Source organism: Erpetoichthys calabaricus, chromosome 2 (assembly GCF_900747795.2).
Source record: "Erpetoichthys calabaricus chromosome 2, fErpCal1.3, whole genome shotgun sequence".
NCBI classification, from domain to species: domain Eukaryota; kingdom Metazoa; phylum Chordata; class Cladistia; order Polypteriformes; family Polypteridae; genus Erpetoichthys; species Erpetoichthys calabaricus.
This window is the reverse complement of record NC_041395.2, coordinates 290,806,189-290,832,228: the sequence shown is the minus strand read 5'-3', so window position 1 is coordinate 290,832,228 and position 26,040 is coordinate 290,806,189. Positions and strand designations below refer to the sequence as shown.

Sequence of the window (26,040 nt, the reverse complement as noted above, 5' to 3'; positions counted from 1 at the left end):
AACCTTGGAATACGCAGGCTCCAGAGACAGCCAGGAAACAACATGGCGACAATCCATCTTTTAAGGCATCTCTCCTGTTAAATGTACTGTATGTCTGTATTCTTTCAGTGTTCTTGGCTTGAAGCTCTTGTGCAGTCCTGGCTTGTGAAGGTTTCTCAGGTTCTCCAGTGCCCCAGCCACATCTCAAAGACATCATTAGATTAGATTAGATCCCCATGGGGAAATTACATTTTTACAGACTCCCAAAAACTAAATAAATAAACATCACCCCAAAACACATACATACTTCTGTCTGGTCAAGAGCTGCTTCTGTCAATAACCGGCTTGTAGGTTGGCAATAAGATTAGGTCAGACCTGCTTGGATTGTGCCACAGGTTTATAGATAGATAGATAGATAGATAGATAGATAGATAGATAGATAGATAGATAGATAGATAGATAGATAGATAGATAGATAGATAGATAGATAAAGGCACTATATAATAGTAATATTTATCCCCTCAGGGAAGGTCGGGTGTGCAGTAGCTCAGCACATCAGTAAAAATCGTTACAAATTATTACAAAAGACATTAATATTTGGATTCAGCCTGCTTATTGGGCTAACTGAAGTGTAAACGTTGGAGGTGTGTGTAGCACAATGGCGTGGCACCACATCCAGGGACGACTCCTGCTTAGTTTGCAGGATGTATTCTGACCTCCAAATCCGTGAACTGGACTAAGCTGCTTTGAGAATTCTATGTTATAATTAACATATGGCAGCAAGCTGACAGAGGGGTGGGCATCGCTGCCTCCCAGCTCCGGGGTCCCCTGTCACAGTCTGCTCTGTGTGTGTCTGACTGTGTGGGTGTGTATAGTATGTAAGATGGGCAAAAGTAACCGGGTATGATTTCTGTTTGCATCCAGTGACATGTAGTCCAAAAATGGAAACAGTGAGTTCATTAAATAGATAGAGGGGATTTTTGTTTAGTATTTCATTCATTTTTAGAAACATTTAGTTGTCAGTTCCACAAGCATGTGACTACCTAATTGATGGGGTTGTTTCACACATTAGTGGCAGATTAAAAAGAATGCATGAATCAAGACAAAACTGTACCTCAGAATAGACAACATGGCTGAACAAAGCGTCCAGTCATTTTCATTTTGCTCAGAGGCTGAGAGCCTGTGTGCAGTAATCCGATTGAGGACATGGGTTTAGGGGGGATGCAAATGAAAAGGGACTTCAGTCATTGAACTTTCATGCAAATGTCACTACAATAGGAGCACCTAGCATTTTATCTAATCGGGTGACGATACACACAGCGTGTTGGTTAATACACTTTGTCAGAAGCTGTCATGGTGCCAGGTTGGTATGGACTGTTTTCCTACTATGAGTGCACATCATAATAGGATTACTTTATAAGAAATCCTGACAAAACTACATGAAAATATTTCAAAGGTCCACATTAATTGTGGTAAGGCAACACTCAATGCTCAGATTTGGGGTCTTTATATTTGTCTTTCCTTCTACAGGAGGTTAACAGACCTTCATTTCTTAGTGTCTCTGATACCAATGATGGCTGTTTTGTTTATTTTTTTATAGCTTAACTCAGAGTTTCCTAAGCTTTTTTTTTTTTGCTTTGTGACCCCATTTTGAAATTTGAGCTTTTTCGCAACCCCAGCTGTTTGAAATATTAACATTCACTTCCTATTCAGTGCATTTTTAATGGAAATTACAGTATTTTGTGATCATTTTGTGGACTAATATTCAGGATTTGGAAAGCCTACACTTGATTTGGACAGAGCACCTCGGTCAAGAAATCTCTCCATTCTAAGTCAGTAATTCAGAGTGTGACAAGGAAGCAGTCAGGAGCAGGAAGAAATTTTAGTGATTGGCAATAATGGATATAATGAGGAAACTTGATGCATTAGGATTAAAAGTCAAGAAGGAGGTAAAGAATTTAGGGGTAACTATTGACTGTAACCTGAATTTTAAATCACATATTAATCAGATTACTAGGACAGCATTTTTTCACTTACGAAATATAGATAAAATTAGACCTCTTATAACATTGCGAGATGCTGACAAATTAGTTCACGCTTTTGTTTTAGTCGACTAGATTACTGTAACGCACTCCTCTCAGGACCACCCAAAAAAGACATACAGTAAATCGACTGCAACGAGTGCAGAATACAGCTGCTAGAATCTTAACTAGGAAAAGAAAATCCGAGCACATCACCCCAGTTTTGATGTCACTTCATTGGTTATCAGTGTCATTTAGAATTGACTTTAAAATACTGCTTATGGCTTATAAAGCCTTAAATAATCTTGCTCCAGCCTATATCTCGGAATGCCTCTCACCTTACACTCCAAATCGTAATCTTAGATCTTCAAATGAGTGTCTGCTTAGAATTCCAAGAGCTAAACTTAAAAGAAGTGGTGAGGCGGCCTTCTGCTGTTATGCACCTAAAATCTGGAATAGCCTGCCAACAGGAATTCGCCAGGCTAATACAGTGGAACACTTTAAAAAATTGCTGAAAACACATTACTTTAACATGGCCTTCTCATAACTTCATTTTAGTTTAATCCTGATATTCTGCATATGCATTTAATTATCATTATTATTCATGGTGGCTCCAAAATCAGTACTAACCCCCACTTTCTCTTCTGTTCTTTTTCCGGTACGATCTGCGCCACCACCACCTGATCAAAGCACCGTGATGTCCCTCCATTGATGGATTAAAGGCCAGAAGTCCATGTGACCGTCATCATCAAGTCCTTCCATGAGAACCCTGAATACCATGGGGACTGATTGAGGTCATTTATGTTTGGTAGAATGCCTAGAGGGGGCTGGGTGGTCTCGTGGCTTTGGAACCCCTGCAGATTTTATTTTTTTCTCCAGCCGTCTGGTGTTTTGTTTTGTTTTTTCTGTCCTCCCTGGCCATCGTACCTTACTTTTATTCTATGCTAATTAGTGTTCCCTAATTTTAATTCTTATTTATTTTGTCTTTTTTCTCTTTCTTCATCATGTAAAGCACTTTGAGCTACATTATTTGTATGAAAATGTGCTATATAAATAAATGTTGTTGTTGGGGTACCAGCCTAGTCACCCCATTCAGTTGTAATGAAAAGAAAAACAAAATAGGGGCACAACACACAACTAAACCAATGCTGATACAAAGTCAGCCAGCTGTGCTCTCGGTTCTTCCTTCTCTCTCAGTTTTGTAGCCTTAACGGACTCGGGTCCTGGTTGGCAATCAGACCCCACCTTCCTGGGTCGCTACTTTATAATGGAGGGGGTTGCTCTGAACATGATGGCCGGACGTAAGGGCCCTCACTGGGAGTCTTCTCTGGGTGGCGGGGGTCTCCCTGGATGATTTCGATGCACATGGGGAGGAATGCGAGGTGTGAAAAGGACCCTTGCCATCACAGGCCCCTGGGCGCGCACCCAGAACACCCTGATGTGGACAAGTGTTTGCCTGTATTTGGTATTTAGGTCACTATCTGCCCTGATAATTAGCATCAAACAACGTTAGACTACTGAACACACGAGTACAGCCCTTCATTACCCCTCTCACCATTCATTAAACTGGGTCACCTCATCTGCTGAAGTACACGTTTATGCTATCTGAGTGTGCCGGCACAATACAGTTGTGATTGGCCACCTTCTTGTCCATACTGTCGACGCCCCTTGTCCTATAGTTTGATGTTGATTGGTCATTTGAGTTCATTTAATTTTGGCACAATTAGCATGTGCTCATGGAAAGAACTGCTGTGCATGCCATTCAGACACTGAGTGAACTGTGTGTGATCTGATAAAAATGAATTAAAATGTAGTACAACTTAAAAAGCAATTTACAATTTGATGGACTTCTTTTTTATAAAGACAAATGAAAATTGTGTCAAAATGTACGCATTTACACATGGGGTTGAATGTAATATTAGCATAGATAATCTTCTGTAGGTATGGCCACCATGCACAATGCAAATCAGTACCTCAGGAAATAAATAGAATATGAAATGATTATAAAAAAAGCAGCAAAACCAGCAAGCACTGTAATAATTTGCTCTATGACTACTATATAGTTATGAACACAAATATCTACCTAAGTACAGTATACGTGAACTCCTTGATAGTTCTTGACTTTGATGGAAAAACCTTGATTTTGATTCTTGGTTTTAGTGGAAAAGTAAAAATATGATCCCTGTGTGTTAAGTCCGTGGTGCTGTTGCAGGATCAGGTTGCACTCAAGGGATCAAAAGCACTTGATTAGTCAGGAGCCTGTGGTCTCCCTTTGTATGTGATAGTCTGCCACATTGCTTCCTTGCAATGTTTTTTTTACACTTAGAGGGATTGGGTGGAAGATGTACATAATGATATTCTCAATGAACTGCTGAACTAAATACTCATTATTTCGGCGTATAGTGAGACGAAACTAACGACTGTTATGATTATCGATCTATTTTCAGAGTACAAGTCGATCTATGTCATAATTCACCATGCATTTTCCTTCCGAACTAGAAATGCGCATGCGCAGATGGGTATTACTAGACTTGCGATTCAGGCCGCGGACAGCTTGGACCTTATAGTGATCCGTAAGAAGCACTGTGTCCGTGCGTTGACTGGAGAATACTGAACTTGATTGACAGCTGCGATCCTCTAGGGGTATTGCCATAGGGATACGAATCAAAATGCCCTGAATCTGCGAAACGTCAGAAAATCAAAAGTAGAAATATTTATACTTAAAATATTTGAATAAAGGGTGTTGGGAATTAAATCATAGAAGCCGTCATTTTATGATTGACCGATGCAAACTCCACCCCTACCGTTCTAAGGCGGGTTTAAAATGCACGTAATTTCAAAGCTCCAGCGCTGAGCACATAAGCAGTTATTTTTACTACGTTTAAATATTGTTATTCTGAATATATACAGCCGTTTCGGGTGGAATCTGTTCCAGATTTGTATCGTTTTGTGCGAATCACTTGTACTGGGTTAGTTTAGAATATAAAGCCCATGTAACACGACATTAAAGCGAGTCAAAAGCGAATGTACATTGTCAAAGTCTATTGAATTCGCTAACCCAGAAACTTTTGATACATACTGTCTTGTGCCGTAAAAATCAATTTACATGTCTAGACATTTGTTTCCTTCTTGTAAAACGTGTGAGATAACGGTAATTCATTCATTTACCGGTCCGCTTACTCCTATGCGTCACGATCTACCGGAGGGGCACAGCCTTCCTCGGCAGAAGCCCAGCCTGTATGAAGGGTCAGTGAAATATCGGTGAGAGGGAGAACCAAGTGAATAAGTTTTAAAAGTTTCAACATTTATTAAACTTAGCAACCTAAATCGTAGGAATTAAAAGTAAATGTAACTGTCTTTGTTAAACGTGTTCGATTATGGTGATTAGGCTATCGATTTTTTTCATGAGAAAAATGCAAATCAAAGTTCAAATAACATATTGTAACGATTGGCTGATCACATTTATGTATTCTTATTTTTTTGTGACAAGATATCGTGATAGTCCTGCGGTGGGTTGGCACCCTGCCCAGGATTGTTTCCTGTCTTGTGCCCTGTGTTGGCTGGGATTGGCTCCAGCAGACCCCCGTGACCCTGTGTTTGGATTCAGCGGGTTAGAAAATGGATGGATGGATATCGTGATATCCATAACAGCCCCAAACCCGCCGAAATCCATCACTGAAGATTCTCGTCAAATGTATATAAATTCTGACTAGATCAGTGAATTAGCATTTTCTTTATATATTAGCACACTTGACACAATGCGCTTTGCAAAGCAGACAGTAACACTTAAAAAAATCGAAACGTTAAACGCAATAACCTTCCACTCGAGTAGTATCCACTTGCGGATATTATTGTTTCACTCAGTTAAGTTTCAAAAATCCTAATCACGAGGACCTATTTCAGTGGGGCGTGGTCTACAGTGGCCAATGAAACGTAGCCGAGCAATGAGGACGAAGGTCTGAGGGTTACTGCGAGGGCATTCGCCAATCACCAGTCTGGCGGCGTAGTAGTAGCGGTTGGTTTGCGGCTGGCAGCGTCACTGTCTTACCTGTCATAACCACATAACGTTTTAAGTCATAATGTAAGTAGCTGAACTTTTTCATTCGAGCCAGGGGTCACAACTAACGAGTTACAAAGGTATGAAATGAAGCGGTCGGCCGGTGGGTGAAAGAGCAGGCGGGCGGGCGGGGCGCGTTAAATGGACGCGCAATGCGGTTGTTAATGATTATAAGCGGTAAGCGTGAGCAGCCGGCCGGGCGCCTGTTGTGGTTGTCGATGAAGGATACGGCGCAGCTGGAGTTGTTGTTCGGTCTCAGGTGGTTGTTATAAATTAATGCTGTGGTATTTTTGTCCATGCTGGTGTAAGGGGGCAGCGTTCATCCGTGGACCAACGTGACGGGGGATTTCACAAGAACTTTCCCGAGCAGCTTGTGCTAATAGGATTAAGCCCGCTAACACTGTGGCTCGTGAAAACAAATACGAGGAGGCCATTGAGTCCACCTCACGCATGTATAGCATACTGTCAAGTAATTCTTTAGTCTGGATAAGATGGGAAGATCATTGAGATGGTCCAGTTGTGGACATTGGAGAGTTGCAGGTTGCTCATTTCCATTCAGCAGCACACCACCAATCCATTCATGTTCAAATGTACTTACCACGTTAAGAGTCGCAGGGTGCCAGTGTAAATCCTAGCAGCAATGGGCCCATGGCACGCAACCCCCACGCTAGAACAGAAGAACCAAGGATTTATTTCCTATAGTATGAAGGTGCTTTACTGGTGCGATATAAAACCAATACTAATGTGTTTCTACCATTGAATTACTGGCAGAATAAATGGCTTCTTCTGGATTATACAGCGTGACAGAGCCAGGCCTTGAACTGGTACCTTTTTGTTCAGTTTCATAATCACTTGGCCGCACCCCTGCTTGCTTTAGTTGCCGAGGTAGAATCGGAAAAATGACCCGCGTAGCATTACAAGGTGCACAATGACAGGTTTGTGACCCATTCTTTGAAAACTTTGTCATCTTTTTTATTATTTAAAGCCCATCTGAGTGGTAGCTATAAAATGTGCTAAACATGATTTGCCATTTCTTTAATCAAGCTGTATACATGGATTTCTAGGTTATTAGCAAGTCCAATGAGTTAAATTGACTACTATGCAGCAAAGTTCCAATGACTGTCTTAGTGCTATAGTCATGAATATAGCAATACTTACATAGCTCAGCTGCTGTACCTGGTATTATCTTGACATTATATAACAACATGGCACACACACATATGCATTATGCAGGATTTTAGATAATCTGTAGCTCCCAAACCATTTGACCTATTGACCTGAAAGTTGGTACACATATACTATGTGACGTCTACTGTCTGCTTTCAGGGTGATGATTGACCTCCAAGATTATTCCTCTTTTTATTTTATTGTAGAATCAACTCTTGGCAGCAGGGGGGCGACCGTGTGGCGCATGCATATGGGTGCCGTTCTCATCCCTACCATCTTCACCGTCACTTCCACTACCTCTTCATATCTTAAATTATTCTTGAGGCAGATTGAAGACTTAAGTGCCAGCTTAAGTGAAAAATTTAAGAAAACTTACTAAGTAATTGCAATACAAACACTGACTTAATCAGTTGTAACACAAAAAGATGCCGACAAAAGAAGAGAAGAAGCGGGGAGATAGGGAGGAGCAAAGAAGAGCTGCTCAGGAAGCAGCAAGCGCATCAACCTCTGAGAAAACAAATGGTAAACGTACAGAGAAAGAGGATGAAAACTAGGAATGGTCAAGTCAAGTGGATTGCAGTGCGCAGTAACTGGTAATACATAAGTTAGTATGTTAAATTTAGAATTATACCTGCACACGAGACTGCAAGAACTTGTGGCAAGCAGCAAATTCTTCTGTACTGTAAGCCGTAATATATTGCAGTGTATTAATTAAAACCTGGTGGAATGAGGAGTCGTGATTTGAAATTTATTATTGACCAGAAGTGAGAAGCTATTAACTGTATATAAACATACAAAGTGCTGTTTATGCAGTTAGTGTCTGCTGTAAGAAACAGATAATTGCCGTTTTGTATTTTGTGTGAGAATGTGCAATAACAAACCACACGGCTGCAGAGAACGGTGGAGTGCTTTCAATATTTGACCTAAAACATTTATGTCTGATGGGGCAATGCCACAGTGCGTGCTTTAGAGAAAAACTAATTCTGGGGTAAAGGAAATGCAAATTACACACAAACAAAAAATGAAGCAGAGTTCACACATGCTTTTTGTAACACATTATGAACCTGTAAGTCTGGAGGAGTGAGAAGGGTGATGTAGCCTTTAGGAGAAGCACAGGCTGTGTGTGTGTGTTTGAGACGATGTGTGCTTTCCAATAGTTACATGTAGGACACACAATTTTAATTATATCATTTTATAACACAATTTCTATTTCTGCCTTAACATTTAGACATTATTTTTTGTTTCACGCTATGTTGGCTTTTCACTTTTCCTTATTGCCCTCATGGTTTTTATTTACAGTGCATCCGGAAAGTATTCACAGCGCATCACTTTTTCCACATTTTGTTATGTTACAGCCTTATTCCAAAATGGATTAAATTCATTTTTTTCCTCAGAATTCTACACACAACACCCCATAATGACAATGTGAAATACGTTTACTTGAGGTTTTTGCAAATTTATTAAAAATAAAAAAACTGAGAAATCTCATGTACGTAAGTATTCACAGCCTTTGCTCAATACTTTGTCGATGCACCTTTGGCAGCAATTACAGCCTCAAGTCTTTTTGAATATGATGCCACAAGCTTGGCACACCTATCCTTGACCAGTTTTGCACATTCCTCTTTGCAGCACCTCTCAAGCTCCATCAGGTTGGATGGGAAGTGTCGGTGCACAGCCATTTTAAGATCTCTCCAGAGATGTTCAATCGGATTCAAGTCTGGGCTCTGGCTGGGCCACTCAAGGACATTCACAGAGTTGTCCTGAAGCCACTCCTTTGATATCTTGGCTGGGTGCTTAGGGTCGTTGTCCTGCTGAAAGATGAACCGTCGCCCCAGTCTGAGGTCAAGAGCGTTCTGGAGCAGGTTTTCATCCAGGATGTCTCTGTACATTGCTGCAGTCATCTTTCCCTTTATCCTGACTAGTCTCCCAGTTCCTGCCGCTGAAAAACATCCCCACAGCATGATGCTGCCACCACCGTGCTTCACTGTATTGATGTTATTGGCCTGGTGATGAGCGGTGCCTGGTTTCCTCCAAACGTGACGCCTGGCATTTACACCAAAGAGTTCAATCTTTGTCTCATCAGACCAGAGAATTTTCTTTCTCATGGTTTGAGAGTCCTTCAGGTGCCTTTTGGCAAACTCCAGGCGGGCTGCCATGTGCCTTTTACTAAGGAGTGGCTTCAGTCTGGCCACTCGTACCATACAGGCCTGATTGGTGGATTGCTGCAGAGATGGTTGTCCTTCTGGAAGGTTCTCCTCTCTCCACAGAGGACCTCTGGAGCTCTGACAGAGTGACCATCGGGTTCTTGGTCACCTCCCTGACTAAGGCCCTTCTCCCCCGATCGCTCAGTTTAGATGGCTGGCCAGCTCTAGGAAGAGTCCTGGTGGTTTTGAACTTCTTCCGCTTATGGATGATGGAGGCCACTGTGCTCATTGGGACCTTCAAAGCAGCAGAAATTTTTCTGTAACCTTTCCCAGATTTGTGCCTCGAGACAATCCTGTCTCGGAGGTCTACAAACAATTCCTTTGACTTCATGCTTGGTTTGTGCTCTGACATGAACTGTCAACTGTGGGACCTTATATAGGCAGGTGTGTGCCTTTCCAAATCATGTCCAGTCAACTGAATTTACCACAACTGGACTCCAATTAAGCTGCAGAAACATCTCAAGAATGATCAGGGGAAACAGGATGCACCTGAGCTCAATTTCGAGCTTCACGGCAAAGGCTGTGAATACTTATGTACATGTGCTTTCTCAGTTTTTTTATTTTTAATAAATTTGCAAAAACCTCAAGTAAACTTTTTTCACGTTGTCATTATGGGGTGTTGTGTGTAGAATTCTGAGGAAAAAAATGAATTAATCCATTTTGGAATAAGGCTGTAACATAACAAAATGTGGAAAAAGTGATGCGCTGTGAATACTTTCTGGATGCACTGTATTTGTTTGTTCTATTTTGAGTGTGTCTGCCTTATAGTGGACTGGTATGCCATCCACAAGTAGTTCTGACTTGCCTTTGGTCCTTTAAGGATATGCTGTTCCTCTCTACATCTTTGATATGGAAAGTGTAGCTTGTTAAAATTAATAGATAATGGACTGTCATTATATTGCACTGTGTATAGCAAATGAAATTATTTCTTCTTTTCTAATGCAGTCAGCATTCAAGGTAGAGAGCATTGGAAATGTCCTCAGTTCTGCTTCATGGGCAAATCTTTTATGTCTCTTTAAATTACTATTAGAATAATCAGCTACAGATTTTCTTATGAGTAACATTGTTTTAACTGAAAACCAAGTATATCAGTTTTTTTTTTTTTTTAATTACTAACTAAAAAGGGCCCAGTACTGAATAGAAATGATATGGTTTAAAGGGGGAGAGGGGGTCCATCATTTTTAAAAGTCAGTCAATTATTATAGCTAAATGAAGAACCTTTGAATTATTTTGAAAATGTTATGTTTGAGGCTGACTTGGTTTAATCTTAATGATGCTATTTTGTTATTCAGAATATACAGACATTAAAGAAGAACCCTTGGTAAATTATGGCTCAGAATAAAGAAGCATGTCAGTCTGACCTTATTTGTGCACGTTAAGCACATAAACATTTGAGCACTTTGAAATGTGTTAAGACTGATGAGGTCATAATGGTATTGAAGCATTTGCCATAAAATCCTCCTTTTTTTATTTTGCACCAATTAAATTAGAAAAATACTTGAGTTTTTAAACTGCTAAATAAGTTAAAGATTAATATGTTGTTAATGTGTTTGAAAATTAAAAACATTTGATTTTTAGTAACAAGCAGTGAAGGCTTAGGATATACAGCATTAATGTTAAATGAACCAATGTGAATTATTTTCAAATTTGAAAAAGCTATGCCTGATTATATCAAAGCACTTTTTGTTTAAAGAAGTTGTGCTTGCTGAATGAAGCTGGCTGCAGGTTTTCTTTGACCTGTATGTCTTGGCTGTGACTGACGCCTCTTTGCACTTATTTTGTCAACTGTAGGGTGAAACAACCAAAGATGTTCTAGAACAATACAAAATGTTAGTCCCCAGAACATGAACTTGCTTGTGACATTTTCTTGTCTTTGATTTTTTTTTACCACCACTCATTTTGCATAGAACCAGGTTTAGTAATAAGGTGATAAATGAGAAGTTACTTGTGGGACTTGTTTTTGCCCCCATTGAACTGAACACTGATAATCGGGTCACTTTACGAGCCTGTCAATGAAATACAAGGCTGATCAGCAAAACTGAGAGCCACATGAGAGGCACATTCTGCAGTGTTTACCTGTGTGACATCCTCTTAGCTGCTTACAATTTTATATTTCAAGTTGTCATTAAAATGGCATCAGTGTCATGCTAGTGTTTAAGTAGATTTATTCAGATAGCTTTCCTGTCAGGATTTACACAGCATTTTATGCTTTATGGATTGATGCGCTATATAGCAAGGCCCTCACAGGTCAGCGAAGCCATCAGAAGGGCCGGTACTGGGACATTGTGCTGCAAGTGCTATCAATTTCAGAAGAAATTCCTGCTGGCACACACTTGATGGCTTTAATGAAAATATGAGGCCATTGCTGTTCTCCTGGACTAAGCAGGACTGCTGTTTTCTAATTTGTGTTCATATGGGGTATAAACAATCAATTGTAATGTGCTTCTGTTGTATATCCAACAGAAGTGTAATTTTTCTCCAGGATATTAGTTAAACATGCTCTGACTATATATGGTACCATAAGCTGCTGTTCATATGAAAGCCTAATTTGTTCTAGTTCTGTGTGACTTCCATAGTCTGCTGCTTTCTATAACATGTGCTATGATGTTTGACTGTGGAGATTTGTATGAACACAGTGGGAAAAATGTGAATTCCAATCAAAGTCTGCCAGCCAGGAACTAAACTGGGGTCCTTCAGTCAGCACATTTGCATTTGAATTATCAGTTTCAACTTGGTAATATTGTGTACAATAACAACCTATATATATATAATATATATATATATATATATATATATATATATATATATATATATATATATATATAGGTAAGCTTTGGCACTGAAATAATTATTCAAGACTTTTTCAATGTCAAGAACTTTTTTCTTACTGGTTATAACTGTCACTTTAGGCAGACAGCATCATGTCTGGTTCAGAACTGACTGTCTCAGATTGAATTTGCGAATTAACGCCTACTATAGTTTCTTCTGTGGCCTTGCATAGTAAAGAACATTTTTACAGTTCAAAGTAGTCAAACTAAATGCTTAGCGTTGGATATACTGTTCGTGTGTTTTAAAAAGTTAATTCACCTTACTTTCTTAATAACATAATATGAATTTAGTTAAGTATACTTTTTCAGTTATTGTTGGGGTAAATAAAACCTATACAAATTGGAGAATTGCTTGGAAAAACTGACAGTTCATTAAATTATTGAAAAGAATTGTCAGTTAAGTACTTTGTATCTCTAATTCTAGATTGGAGTTGAGAGAATTTGACTCATTTATTAAAGTACCTTTTAGTTGAAACTAACACTAATATTTTTCTTTTTCAGAGATGTGCCCGCTGCAGGGTGCAGCAGGTTACATCACCATGGGATTGTGGACACTTGGCATGGGGGCTATTGGAGCAGCAGTTGCTGGGATTATCTTGGCCAACACTGATCTGTTATTGTCAAAATCTGAAACCGCAAGCTTAGAGTATCTAGAAGAGGCAGATTTAAAAACTGTAGATGATGGTAAGACAAGTGCTTTTTTTCCCTCCGATTTGACATCATATAAAGAACAAAATGTAACATTCTCAAACCCACTTAATTAATTTTGGGGTTGCCTGGTCCAAAGCCTATTGTTGCAGCACCGAGTGCAAGGTAGGAAACATCTCTGGACAGGATCCCAGCCCATCTTTGGCCCACTCATTTGCACTCAATCATTTGCTTGTACACATACTCACTCACACACACTGTAAATGGCCAATTTTGAAAGCTGTTTAATCGGCCAATTTTGAAAGCTGTTTAATCTACTATACATGTCTTAATGATGGAGGAGGAAACCTGTGCAGTTACAGGGACAATATGCAAATTCCACATTGACAGTTAAAGACCATGGTGTTTGAACCCAGTATGCTGCATTTGAGAATGCCAACTACTATATTTGAAAAGATTTTATCTTTAAAGTACTTGACTCAAAATGAATTATTCATATTTTAATGCTGCTGTGTGATTATTATTCATTTTCTTTAGCAAGCCTGATAAAAAGAACGTTTTCATCATAATTCAAGGGTCAGTTTTAGCTGTACATTGCCAACAGAAAAATATTTCCTGTAATATGCAACCTTGCTATTGATCAAATAACATAAATTAATACATTTAAATTACCAGAATTTGATAATTACATGTGTTTATTCTTATTTGTAGAAGGAAGAAGTTTCAAAGCTAAGGAGCTGTGGCAGAAAAATGGAGCAGTCATCATGGCCGTGAGAAGACCTGGATGATTTTTATGTAGAGAGGTATCTTTTTGTATTTTATTATGCATTTCTCTGTTTAAATTTTTAGGTACAAGTATCAACATATTTGATAAAATAAGGGTTTTTTTGTCTTGTTTTGAATATTATAGTGAAAATTATTTAATTTTTTGAGGAATTTAGTTAAATGTGGCTGCAACAAAGATGTAGTAATTAGCACGGGGTTTAATTTCTGGCCACATGAAGCCTGGGTAATACAAATAATATTTCACCTTTCAGGGAAGGAACTGGTTGCATCATTTTGAGGTTGCACTTTTAGGCAGAAATGTCTGCACATTACAGTGTTTGTCCACAGTGTTGTCAGAAGAATAATGTAGGGCTATCTCAAAAATTACCACATACCAGCACCACTTGGTGGTAGCCATACAGTTATTATATCACGACTCCATTCTTTAAAAGCATCCTTCTCGGTTTTGCCTGAATAGTTGGTCAGTTATTCTACTACTAGGGACACTATGCATTCTTGGTTAGTGAGTTTTACAGATTTCTGTTATTTTTCATACACACATTCTGTCAAAATGCAGATGTGTGAGATATGCAAGATGTTGGCATACAGCACACTTTTATTCTAACTAAGCATTGATTCAGGCTGCCATTACCACAGTTAGCACCATTACATAGTGTATTACAGCTATAAAACAAGCATAACTGAATTCTAACCTAACAGATTCTTACTTAGTTTAATGGTAGCTCAACAGTATGGCTTCCTTTCCTGGATTATTATTGGTTCTTGACCTGTCGCAGAGAACATGTTTAGTCTGTGATTGTAAGAGAATGCATAGATAGAATGAGCCTCATTCGTATGTTTTACAGGACGGATGAACATTTTGTTATTAATTTGTTTAAGCCGAAGTCTGTGTAAGAAGAATGAGTATGATGGGCGGACTGGTCGCTGATGCAGAACGGCTTACGTCTGTATGAAATTTGCAGGTTCTTATTATAACATTGTGTTTTTTTTAATCTAAACTGCTTTATCACAAGTGATTCTAAGATATAGGTGGGACATAAGAGACTGACATCCCATCCGTGGTTGATTCTGCCCTTTTACCTAATGCTGCTAGCATGTGCTCTTGTCTTACCCCCAATACTGAGTATTAGAATAAGCTGGTAGTCAAAATAAATTAATACACTATGTATGTATGATGGGAACTACCATGGGTCTCTCCTGATGGCAATTAATGAACTAGCTGTGATGGATTTTACATTCATTTCCTGCCATAGTCTGGTCATACAGTGGCAATCCACTAATTTGATTTATTTCCGTGAAATGTCCATAGCATGCTTTATGAATACTTTCAATTTGCAAAGAAAAGCATAGTATCTGCTGTAGTCACCTGATTGATACTATTCTATTTTAAAGGGAAAATTTATTGAGGTAAACATTATTTGAGAACTTTACAGCTGATAAGTCATATTTACTTCCAGATTCCTTATTGGTCATAGTCAAATGAAAGAATTCCTTGCTGGCAGCAGTTTAAGGAAAATCTTGCAGCTCAAAGATTAATGTTTGCTTCTGCAGTTTATTTCCAAAGTATTTTGAAGACATTGTTTTGAAATACTGGCATCTCCCCATAATTAATCATTTTTCATTTGTTCTCGAGTAGCCAAAAGTAGAAGTTTGATCAGCAGTTTGTCATTGACTAATATTTACGAATATATTTGTACCAGGTGATGCACAGAGGTGTAGTGTCAGATTAAAAAAAAAAAGATTTAAATTTTAGTTTAATTTGGTTATTGCTGTTATCCTTCTATATTCTTCCCTATACAGGGGGTCCTAGGGTTACGACACAGTTCTGTTCCTACAACAGTGGTGTAACCCAAATTTTGATGTACTGTAAGTTGAAACACACCCTAGCCTAACATGTTTTTATGTTCTAGATTATGATTTTGCAAATGTAACTAAGCTACAGAGAAAGGAAAAGGTCATACATACACTGTACTGTAGTAACAGAAAAAATGAGTGTAAAAAAATCCTTACCTTTATTCCTTCTCATATCTCAATTTTCTTTTACGTTTTTATGGGAGTGAGCGTTGTAAACTCGAAACGTCGAATGTCGAGACGTTGTACCCCGAGGACCCCCTGTATTCTTTTTTTTTTTTTTTTCCTTTCTCTCTTTAAAAAAATTTTTTACACTGAGCTCCTGCATAACCAGATGCTTAGAAGCCTTCTTTCCTATATTAAAGTGTGTTTTTTGTAATGAAATTATAGACCATGGGTGTTATCTGTTCACTTTTTATTAACAAACTGAAATTCTGTAGGCTAATAGTTCAGTGACCATAAAAATACTAAAATATAAAATTTACTTAAATTATATACTTTAATAAAATATGTATTTATAATATGGCATAAAAAATAAAATGCTTCTCATAATTACAAGCTGTAATATTGTTCAATATTTTTTCTGTAATGTACCTATCTGAAACAAAGCTTCATTTTAAAAAAAGTAGTTTTCACGATTTCTCTAATAACAACAACAAAAAATAGCTTGCATTAATTTTCTTCAGTGTTTCCAGCTAGACATTCGCATTTCTTGAGGTGTAATTGTAAATATGGATTACCGTTTTAATCATGTAGTTCTTACTAACACTTACGCTGTATGACACACAGCAACAAATAATAAACACAGTACAAATCTTTTAAAAAGTCACAAATTAGTAAAATGTTCATAAGTTGTTTATCAAGATACAAGACTAATGTGCTAAACAGGTTTATAAGTAAAAGGCACATTTTTCTTTTTCCAATTGAAAATGTAAGGTTCTGCACTTAAAACAAGTCTAATTGTCTAATTGCATAGGATGACTCGTCTGATTTCTTTTTCTCAGTTTATTTCACTTCCTTTGACATAAAAGCTAAATATTCCAATCATCTCAAAACAAGCCACAACTTCCTGCTCTTTGCACACACTGGAGGAAGTTTGTGCCAATAAAAAGGCAAACACTGCAAGTGAATTACCATAAAGGCAAGAAAAGCAGGGGCTGAAAAGATTGTTTTTTGTGATTGGCCAATTTGCCGATCACCAGTTGTCTTTTTTTTACCAAAAAAAAAAGTCAGAATTTTGATCGGCAGCCAATTGATGTGAGCATCCCTATTATCTAGGTGAGGGATTTGGTGCTCTTGAGCAGTTCTAGCATGGAGCCCTCCATGTGCATTGGAGTGTGGGCAGCATGGGTCTTCCTAAAGTAAATAATCGCCTCTTTCATCTTGTCCATGTTAAGAGGCAGATTGTTGCACTTGCCCAGTCTGCCAGCTGTGGTATCTTCATTGTGGTGGCGTACAGAGCCAAAATTCTAAAAATTGTGTCACTACTCAAATATTTACGGAGCTGACCTTATTTATTTCTTTTAATACAGTTACACATAATTGATAAAATATAAAATTATCATTTTTAACTGCACAGCACATACAGTTTCACAGTTTTTTGAGTGGATGAAATCCCCCTAAAAATACATTCATAAAGTTTATTTTCTGTTTTACTGTGATGGTTTTTGCATATTACTATAATTTGGTGAAATCCAGTTTTTAATGATCTGTCAGTGTGTATTCTGTAAGCTTAAACCTGTTAGGTAGGATCTGTCATGATATTTGAAGTGGCTGACTAATTTGTTTTCTACTTTTAATGTCCTTAGGAAGCCTCTGAGCTGTCCTCTCTGAAGCCTACACTGGACCAGCTTGGTGTTCCTCTGTACGCTGTTGTGAAAGAGGTGGTTGGGACAGAAGTCAGGGATTTCCAACCATATTTTAAAGGAGATATCTTCCTGGATGAAAAAGTAAGCTACACCATCTTCAAATACGATTTAAAAGCAAAGTAAACTTTAGATGTAACACAGTCCATGAAAGTCATTCTAATGTAGTACATAAAACCTAACGGTGGAAACAGCTGAAGAGTTTACAGTTTCAAATGTGTGGGGTTAAGGATGGTATGGTAGCTCATTGATAAACACCTGTAAACAGATTCCTGATGGGTCTACTGTTTCCTGGTATTGACGTTTGTACATTATACATGTTTTTATAATGTGGTTAAAAAACATGCATATTCCAGTGAATTGAGGTGACTATCAGTAAATGAACAAGAGTGTCAGTCTATTGGACTGTTTTCCTATCCAGTCTTTGTTCCTGTTGTGAGAGCAAAACTAATAGATATTTATCCTTCAGCTAGTCTTAACGTTATACTAGTAGACAGAAATTACTGCAATTAACAAATTAAACCAAACTGTTTTTGCATTCAGCAAACCAAGCAGGCAGAATTCAGTACCTTCTTGTGAAAAAGTGGAGCTCAAATTATTGCATCTTTCTCTTAAAAACATTTATAATCTCATTTCCTAAAATAGGCAAATGACAAGTTAATCACCAGGAAGCAATTTTAACATGTATAGCTGAATTTGCATTGAGATCAATTGATAGAAGAAAAAAAAATCATTCTTTTTTCCTTGTGCACAGTTAGATGCTGCTGTCCCACTTGTTGTTTTCATTGCACTATTTTATCCATACTCAAGAGCACGTAGATGGCTAAAGAGAAAAAGTGAAATGCAACATGGGCTGTTTTTGAGTATAGCTGAAATCAGATACCATACCAATGTGTCATTTTGCTGTCTTGATCAAAAATATGCCGTCTTTTGTTGTTTAAGTATTTTAAATCATAATGTGCAGCCCATGATCATAGACGTTGGTGCTAAACATCTACTCTTATGCTCAATACAATCAGCCTAATATAAATGCATTATAATGCATGGTACTGTTGAATAAATACAGTAGCGTATTGAAAATGTGTTTAAATACCGTTCCTTCACTTTGGAACCTATTGTCTGTGGCACTAGCCTAATTAGTAAACTGTAAAATGCAATAATCATCAGGTTATCCTACAAAAATAGCAAAATGCTTTCTTCCAAATATGTCATAAATTAAAAAAATATACAGTGATCCCTAGCTATATCGCGCTTCGCCTTTCGCGGCTTCACTCCATCGCGGATTTTATATGTAAGCATATTTAAATATATATCGCAGATTTTTTGCTGGTTCGCGGATTTCTGCGGACAATGGGTCTTTTAATTTCTGGTACATGCTTCCTCAGTTGGTTTGCCCAGTTGATTTCATACAAGGGACGCTATTGGCAGATGGCTGAGAAGCTAGATTGCTTACTTTTCTCTCTCTCTTGCGCTGACTATCTGTGATCCTGACGTATGGGGATTGAGCAGGGGGGCTGTTCGCACACCTAGACGATACGGACACTCGCCTAAAAATGCTGAAAGATTATCTTCACGTTGCTATCTTTTGTGCAGCTGCTTCCTGAAACGACATGCTGCACGGTGCTTCGCATACTTAAAAGCTCGAAGGGCACGTATTGATTTTTGACTGAAAAACAAACTCTGTCTCTGTCTCTCTCTCTCTCCCTGCTCCTGACGGAGGGGGTGTGAGCTGCCGCCTTCAACAGCTTTGTGCCGCGGTGCTTCGCATACTTAAAAGCCAAACAGCCCTATTGATTTGTTTGCTAGAGATTGTTTTCTCTATCTATGTGACATTCTGTGCTCCTGACACGCACTCCTTTGAAGAGGAAGATATGTTTGCATTCTTTTAATTGTGAGACAGAACTGTCATCTCTATCTTGTCATGGAACACAGTTTAAACTTTTGAAAAAGAGACAAATGTTTGTTTGCAATGTTTGAATAACGTTCCTGTCTCTCTACAACCTCCTGTGTTTCTGCGCAAATCTGTGACCCAAGCATGACAATATAAAAATAACCATATAAACATATGGTTTCTACTTCGCGGATTTTCTTATTTCGCGGGTGGCTCTGGAACGCAACCCCCGCGATGGAGGAGGGATTACTGTAGTTTATAGCAATTTAAATTGCCAACATAATAACTTCAGAAATGTACTATGCTGTACCCACCATCTAGGCACTGCAGGGCAGATGGTTTTCCTGGAGAGATCAGTAAGTGTTAGTGAGGAGCACTGAAAGTCTTCTCAATGATCCAGGAGGTGGTGATGACCTTTGGGCTCTTAAGCTTCACTCACAATTCCAGTTTAACAATAGAAAGCATTTTTTAAAATTTACTTAAGCACTTAGTAAAACACAAAATAAGAATGTTAGGATTATATCAGCAAAAATATGTAAAATAAAGTAAACTGGTTTTATTACTTACTAAGCATTAATACATATTCTTCATCATTTATAATAAAGTAAGTCTTTCATGTAGCAGTATTGTCACAGAGATTCTGTGGTTACATTCCATCCGCAAAAGAGTAATAAACTTAAAAATCATCTTGTGATTCAATTGAAAATAAAATTAAAGTGTGTGTAGCCAACAGTACTTAAAGTGCATCCAGAAATTATTCACAGCGCATCACTTTTTCCACATTTTGTTATGTTACAGCCTTATTCCAAAATGGATTAAACTCATTTTTTTCCTCAGAATTCTACACACAACACCCCATAATGACAACGTGAAAAAAGTTTACTTGAGGTTTTTGCAAATTTATTAAAAATAAAAAAATTGAGAAAGCACATGTACATAAGTATTCACAGCCTTTGCCATGAAACTCAAAATTGAGCTCAGGTGCATCCTGTTTCCCCTGATCATCCTTGAGATGTTTCTGCAGCTTAATTGGAGTCCAGTTGTGGTAAATTCAGGTGGTTGGCCATGATTTGGAAAGGCACACACCTGTCTATATAAGGTCCCACAGTTGACAGTTCATGTCAGAGCACAAACCAAGCGTGAAGTCAAAGGAATTGTCTGTAGACCTCCGAGACAGGATTGTCTCGAGGCACAAATCTGGGGAAGGTTACAGAAAAATTTCTGCTGCTTTGAAGGTTCCAATGAGCACAGTGGCCTCCATCATCTGTAAGTGGAAGAAGTTCGAAACCACCAGGACTCTTCCTAGAGCTGGCCGGCCATCTAAACTGAACGATCGGGGGAGAAGGGCCTTAGTCAGGGAGGTGACCAAAAACCCAATGGTCACTATGTCAGAGTTCCAGAGATCCTCTGTGGAGAGAGGAGAACCTTCCAGAAGGACAACCATCTCTGCAGCAATCCACCAATCAAGCCTGTATGGTACAGTGGCCAGACGGAAGCCACTCCTTAGTAAAAGGCACATGGCAGCCCGCCTGGAGTTTGCCAAAAGGCACCTGAAGGACTCTCAGACCATGAGAAAGAAAATTCTCTGGTCTGATGAGACAAAGATTGAACTCTTTGGTGTGAATGCCAGGCGTCGTGTTTGGAGGAAACCAGGCACCGCTCATCACCAGGCCAATACTGTAATGGCCGACCCCTTACCCGGCCGGCAGCTACACCTCCAAGACCTGTGGCCTGGATAAACTACTGAGCTGAATCTAAATAACAAGCTGTACCTCTAACAAATGAAAATTTTCCCCACAATCGACGGTTTAATCAAGCACGCAAAAAACAGATGATATGTAAAAATAGGTGATTATATTAAATGAGCAATAACAAGAAAAAAATGCACAATAAATATGTATATATCCCTCCACCAAAGCAACAACACCATATTTATATATACATATATACTGTGTGTATATGTGTATATATATATATATATATATATATATATATATATATATATATACACATACACACACACACACAATAAACCCTCCCTTGCCCTTGTAACATATAACAAACAACACGAATAACAAAAATGAATGAGATACGGAAATGAATGGTCGTGAACTTGAGTCCGAATATATAATTGTCCTGAAATGCAGCTGACTGGTTAACTGAGTGGAGTGGAGTGTTTGTATTTCCCGGAACAAAATGGAGCAGCCTCACCGTGAATCCTCGGCACGTGGTGGATGATGAAGTCCGACCCCGGGGTCTCTCGTGATGAGGGTATTGGAGTAAGTCCGGCGGATTGAAAAACAAACTGGATGAAAATGCATGATGTGGAATACAGCAGGTACAGATGGCTTGTGGTCGTGAAAATGAAAGTCTCCTTCTCTCCTCTCCTTCCTCCTTTTCTGTTCCCTCCTGATTGATTAAATAGTCTTGTGATGGATGTAATTGATTAATAGCAAACAGGTGTTTTCCAGGATTGAGGCTGCGGTCTCCTCCCATCATCCGTCCCCCTTTATGGGGACTGAAACACAAACAGCAAACGGGACGATGGAAACAAGACGCACGTGGTACTAACACTGACAACACTATTACTACTATGTAGCCCCACTACAATACCATCCCTACAGTGAAGCATGGTGGTGGCAGCATCATGCTGTGGGGAGGTTTTTCAGCGGCAGGAACTGGGAGACTAGTCAGGATAAAGGGAAAGATGACTGCAGCAATGTACAGAGACATCCTGGATGAAAACCTGCTCCAGAGCGCTCTTGACCTCAGACTGGGGCGACGGTTCATCTTTCAGCAGGACAACGACCCTAAGCACACAGCCAAGATATCAAAGGAGTGGCTTCAGGACAACTCTGTGAATGTCCATGAGTGGCCCAGCCAGAGCCCAGACTTGAATCCGATTGAACATCTCTGGAGAGATCTTAAAACGGCTGTGCACTGACGCTTCCCATCCAACCTGATGGAACTGGAGAGGTGCTGCAAAGAGGAATGGGTGAAACTGGCCAAGGATAGGTGTGCCAAGCTTGTGGCATCATATTCAAAAAGACTTGAGGCTGGAATTGCTGCCAAAGGTGCATCAACAAAGTACTGAGCAAAGGCTGTGAATACTTATGTACATGTGATTTCTCAGGTTTTTTTATTTTTAATAAATTTGCAAAAACCTCAAGTAAACTTTTTTCACGTTGTCATTATGGGGTGTTGTGTGTAGAATTCTGAGGAAAAAAATTAATTTAATCCATTTTGGAATAAGGCTGTAACATAACAAAATGTGGAAAAAGTGATGCGCTGTGAATACTTTCTGGATGCACTGTATCAGTCACCTTTATTAACCACACTTTTTATTGCTGTTAACCTAATGGAATTATGATATACTTAAAAAGACATCCTCACTTTATGCTACTACATTTGAATTTAGTGTTTGTTTCTTACTATGGACTACGTGGGTTAGCAAACTGATGACTGTTTTTCATGATGTCAAATAGCTGGATATAGTATTATAATGCATAAAAAAGAAGAATCATAAGAACTCAATTCTGAAGGATCAGTGTTTTAAATGCAATCTTTGCTTCATATTTTTCAGAAATATTTTTATGGTCCTCACAAGCGCAAGATGGGCTTTTTGGGACTCCTGCGATTGTCAGTTTTACAGAACTTTTTTCGAGCCTGGCAAAAAGGCTTCCAAGGCAACATGGATGGAGAGGGGTTCATTCTTGGTGGGGTTTTTGTAATAGGATCAGGGAAACAAGTAAGACTGCCATTTATTTTGAATATTTGTTTTATTTATTTTTTTCACTTTCCCCATCAGGCAAGCAGTAATGGTTAAGGTATTGGCTGTAAACCCCAAAGGCAGCAGCATAGTTCCCATCCTCCACTCACTAGAGAACTTCACCTGCCTATATTCTCCACTTGTGAAAAATGGATGTAAACATTTAATCTGTACTTTGTCTTTGATAAAGGCATCGGTCAAATATTATCCAATACTTTTTAAAAATTTCTCTCCCTCCTCATTTTGTTGGGTTTACTGGCATATTAACTTTAAGTGGCTGTTCAGTGACTTTCTTTTGCAAAGAGGCCAGCCAGACCACAACAAGCTGTTCCAAGTAAAGAATGTTTTTAAACAGATAGGTTTATTACCAGTGAGTGGAAAATGCACAATAAACAACTGAAGTCCACTATATGTATGTAAAATATACCCTCTATGTCAGTACCCACTTAACCTGGCAACCAAAATAGCTCATCCTTGTGTTTTTCTCCTATAACTTCTTACTGTTTTGGCCACTTTCCTCCCAATGGGAAAGTCTTGACTCTGTTGTTCCAAATTCATGCAGTGCTGGCAGAAGCAATGTTTACCTGTGTATGTCTATAAGCTAGATCTTGCCGAAGCTCCTGTACCTTGTAGTGGCTACTGGTGCCTCTACCCAGCTGATTTTGGGCACTACTTCTAAGGAAGAAGTACCTCCACATTGTTTTGTAATGTGCCCATCTCGAAATATAGCAGGGTCCCTTTAGTTCTTTATCTTACAGATTGGGAAACACAGAATGACTTGAGTCACACCTCCTTGTCTGTCCACTTGTGCAGGGCCTTGTAAAGTGATAGCAATGGGATGCTAAATTTAGGATCTTGGCCAGCTAGTGAGGATGATGGGGCCCTTCCTGTACTGATGCACACCTGCAAGGAATTGGTTGTGTGGATTCTTCTATGACAAGAAACCCAAACACCGTTTGGTTTGGTGGAATGTATGACTCTACTTGTATTATTAGTTATTGTTTGATTATGTATATGTTTATTAATAACCTCACAGTTTGGTTTGGGGGAATGTATGACTACATATATTATTAGTTATTGTTTAAGTATATGTTTATTAATAACCTCAGCGTTAAAGCTGATTCAGCCTCTCTGATACCAGTAATAACACCTTTATTTAAATATTTTGCAATGTTAAAATCAAACTGCAAAACATTTTGTATTACAAAATTGTTTTTCCCGTGTATTGTAGTTCAGTACTGTATATGAAAGGTCTTTTGAAGATGTTCAGAATATGACAACTAGCCACTAACTAAATACTAGTTTATGTCATTGCATGAAGATTAAGACCGTGTAGTACAATGCAAGCATCTGTAATCGTTGTACTATTCTGTGTTTTTACACTTTTGCTTGATGTTAATTTCAACCTGTATTAATTGCCTTATAAATCTGGTGTCAAGGTCGATGAATAACAGTCTTCCAGAAATTTATTGTTATGAAATCATTTTTTAAATTGATTTTATTTATGTATTTTTAGGGCATTCTTCTAGAACATCGTGAGAAGGAATTTGGAGACAAAGTAAATATCACATTGGTCACTGAAGCTGCTAGAATGGTTGAAGCCCAAAACTAAAATAAAGTACACAGTATTGGTCATTATAAAATGTAAAAAATTGTTCCCGGGGGGGGGGGGGGGATGTTGAACCTTAGTATCATTGTTCCCTTTGTGCTTAGCTGAGGTACTAAAGTCTGTTTATATATAAAAATAGGACCTAATCAATGTGCCCATTGTGTACATGTCTTTCCATATTAGGGAGCCTCTTTTTCAACTAGTACATTGTACTTCTCCAGCAATAATCGTAATGGGTAACATTGTGTATGATCAGTAGCTGAAAAACAACTCGCTGTTCTAAAAATATTGTTGTTATTTCTTTTTTATAGGTTAATGTAATTTTACTAAAGTTATATTTCAGGAAATGGTCTATAATTTGAAAAAAATCTTATTTATTTTTAACACCAACTCAGTTAAATCGAAATTTTATTAGAAATTTCTTTTATAATGAATTTTTAGCATGTCTAATTTATTGAAGTAGTATCATATTGTCCTTGTATTTGAAGTTTATCACAGAAAACAAAATTAAATTAATTTTTTGAATGTAATCTTGTAGATATACAATTCTCTTTAGTGATAATGGTTTATATTGCCATAATATTACTTAGCAGTGTTATTGATTTAATATGGTAATACACTAATTCACTTTTGCATGTCTTCAATAGTAATAACAGAAAAGATGATTGTATTTTTGCAACATAGACAATTACATGATTACTCATATGTATCCAATGATTTAATTTTTAGTATCCCTTTTTTTCCTTTGTTAATGTTTTGAAGTCCTCTCAAGAATGCTTAAATGCCCTGATATCTGGTGTGTATCATAATCTAGTGCTGTGTTGATGAAAGCCTGTGTTTTAAAATGACAGAGCACAGACTTGATGTTTACAGTGACAGATCTGGACACACAAGCATATCAGGCTACCTTATACTGTAGTTGTAACATGCAATAAAACCTTTTGAAGTCCTCTTGTTTCTTTTTAACGAAAAGTAAATCACAAATTAAATTGCAGTCACTTGTGTGCCACAAGCCAGTGCTCCAAGTTTTGCATGTGCATGTTGACACTTATGGAATAAAACTAATGTATTGTGCACAAACACAATCACTTATTTTATCTTTAGAAAGTTAATCTTTCAATAATGGCACAATTTGTTGAGATATAAATGCATAAATATTGTTTAAAAGTCCAAAATTTGAATTGTGCCAATTATCGCATCCAAACTTTGACATTAATAAACCCACAGGGCTGTGGGGCTTATACATCTCAAATCCTAGTTCTACCTCATTTTACCAAAACATGTACTCCCTTGACCTTATAGGGGCTCTGAAAGACTCTTTCCTAGTTTCCATGTGTGTGATGTAGGAGTTGTCACATTTAAACC

The 26,040-nt window shown here is 38.2% G+C and overlaps 1 protein-coding gene across 3 annotated transcripts; it reads left to right on the top strand.

Moving 5' to 3' along the window:
- Positions 1-5,919: 5,919 nt before the first annotated feature.
- Positions 5,920-25,624, top strand: selenou1a (selenoprotein U 1a). Of its 3 annotated transcripts, none has more exons than XM_051922457.1 (6): positions 5,920-6,081; positions 12,758-12,940; positions 13,619-13,707; positions 17,350-17,490; positions 22,881-23,045; positions 24,583-25,624. In XM_051922457.1, the coding sequence occupies exons 2-6, from the start codon at positions 12,760-12,762 to the stop codon at positions 24,676-24,678; spliced, it is 672 nt and encodes a 223-aa protein (XP_051778417.1). In that variant the 5' UTR covers positions 5,920-6,081; positions 12,758-12,759; the 3' UTR covers positions 24,679-25,624. The 3 variants fall into 3 exon arrangements, with proteins under 3 accessions (XP_051778417.1, XP_028651590.1, XP_028651591.1); XM_028795757.2 differs by having other exon boundaries at positions 5,921-6,081; positions 13,616-13,707; XM_028795758.2 differs by having other exon boundaries at positions 5,993-6,137; positions 13,616-13,707.
- Positions 25,625-26,040: the final 416 nt, after the last annotated feature.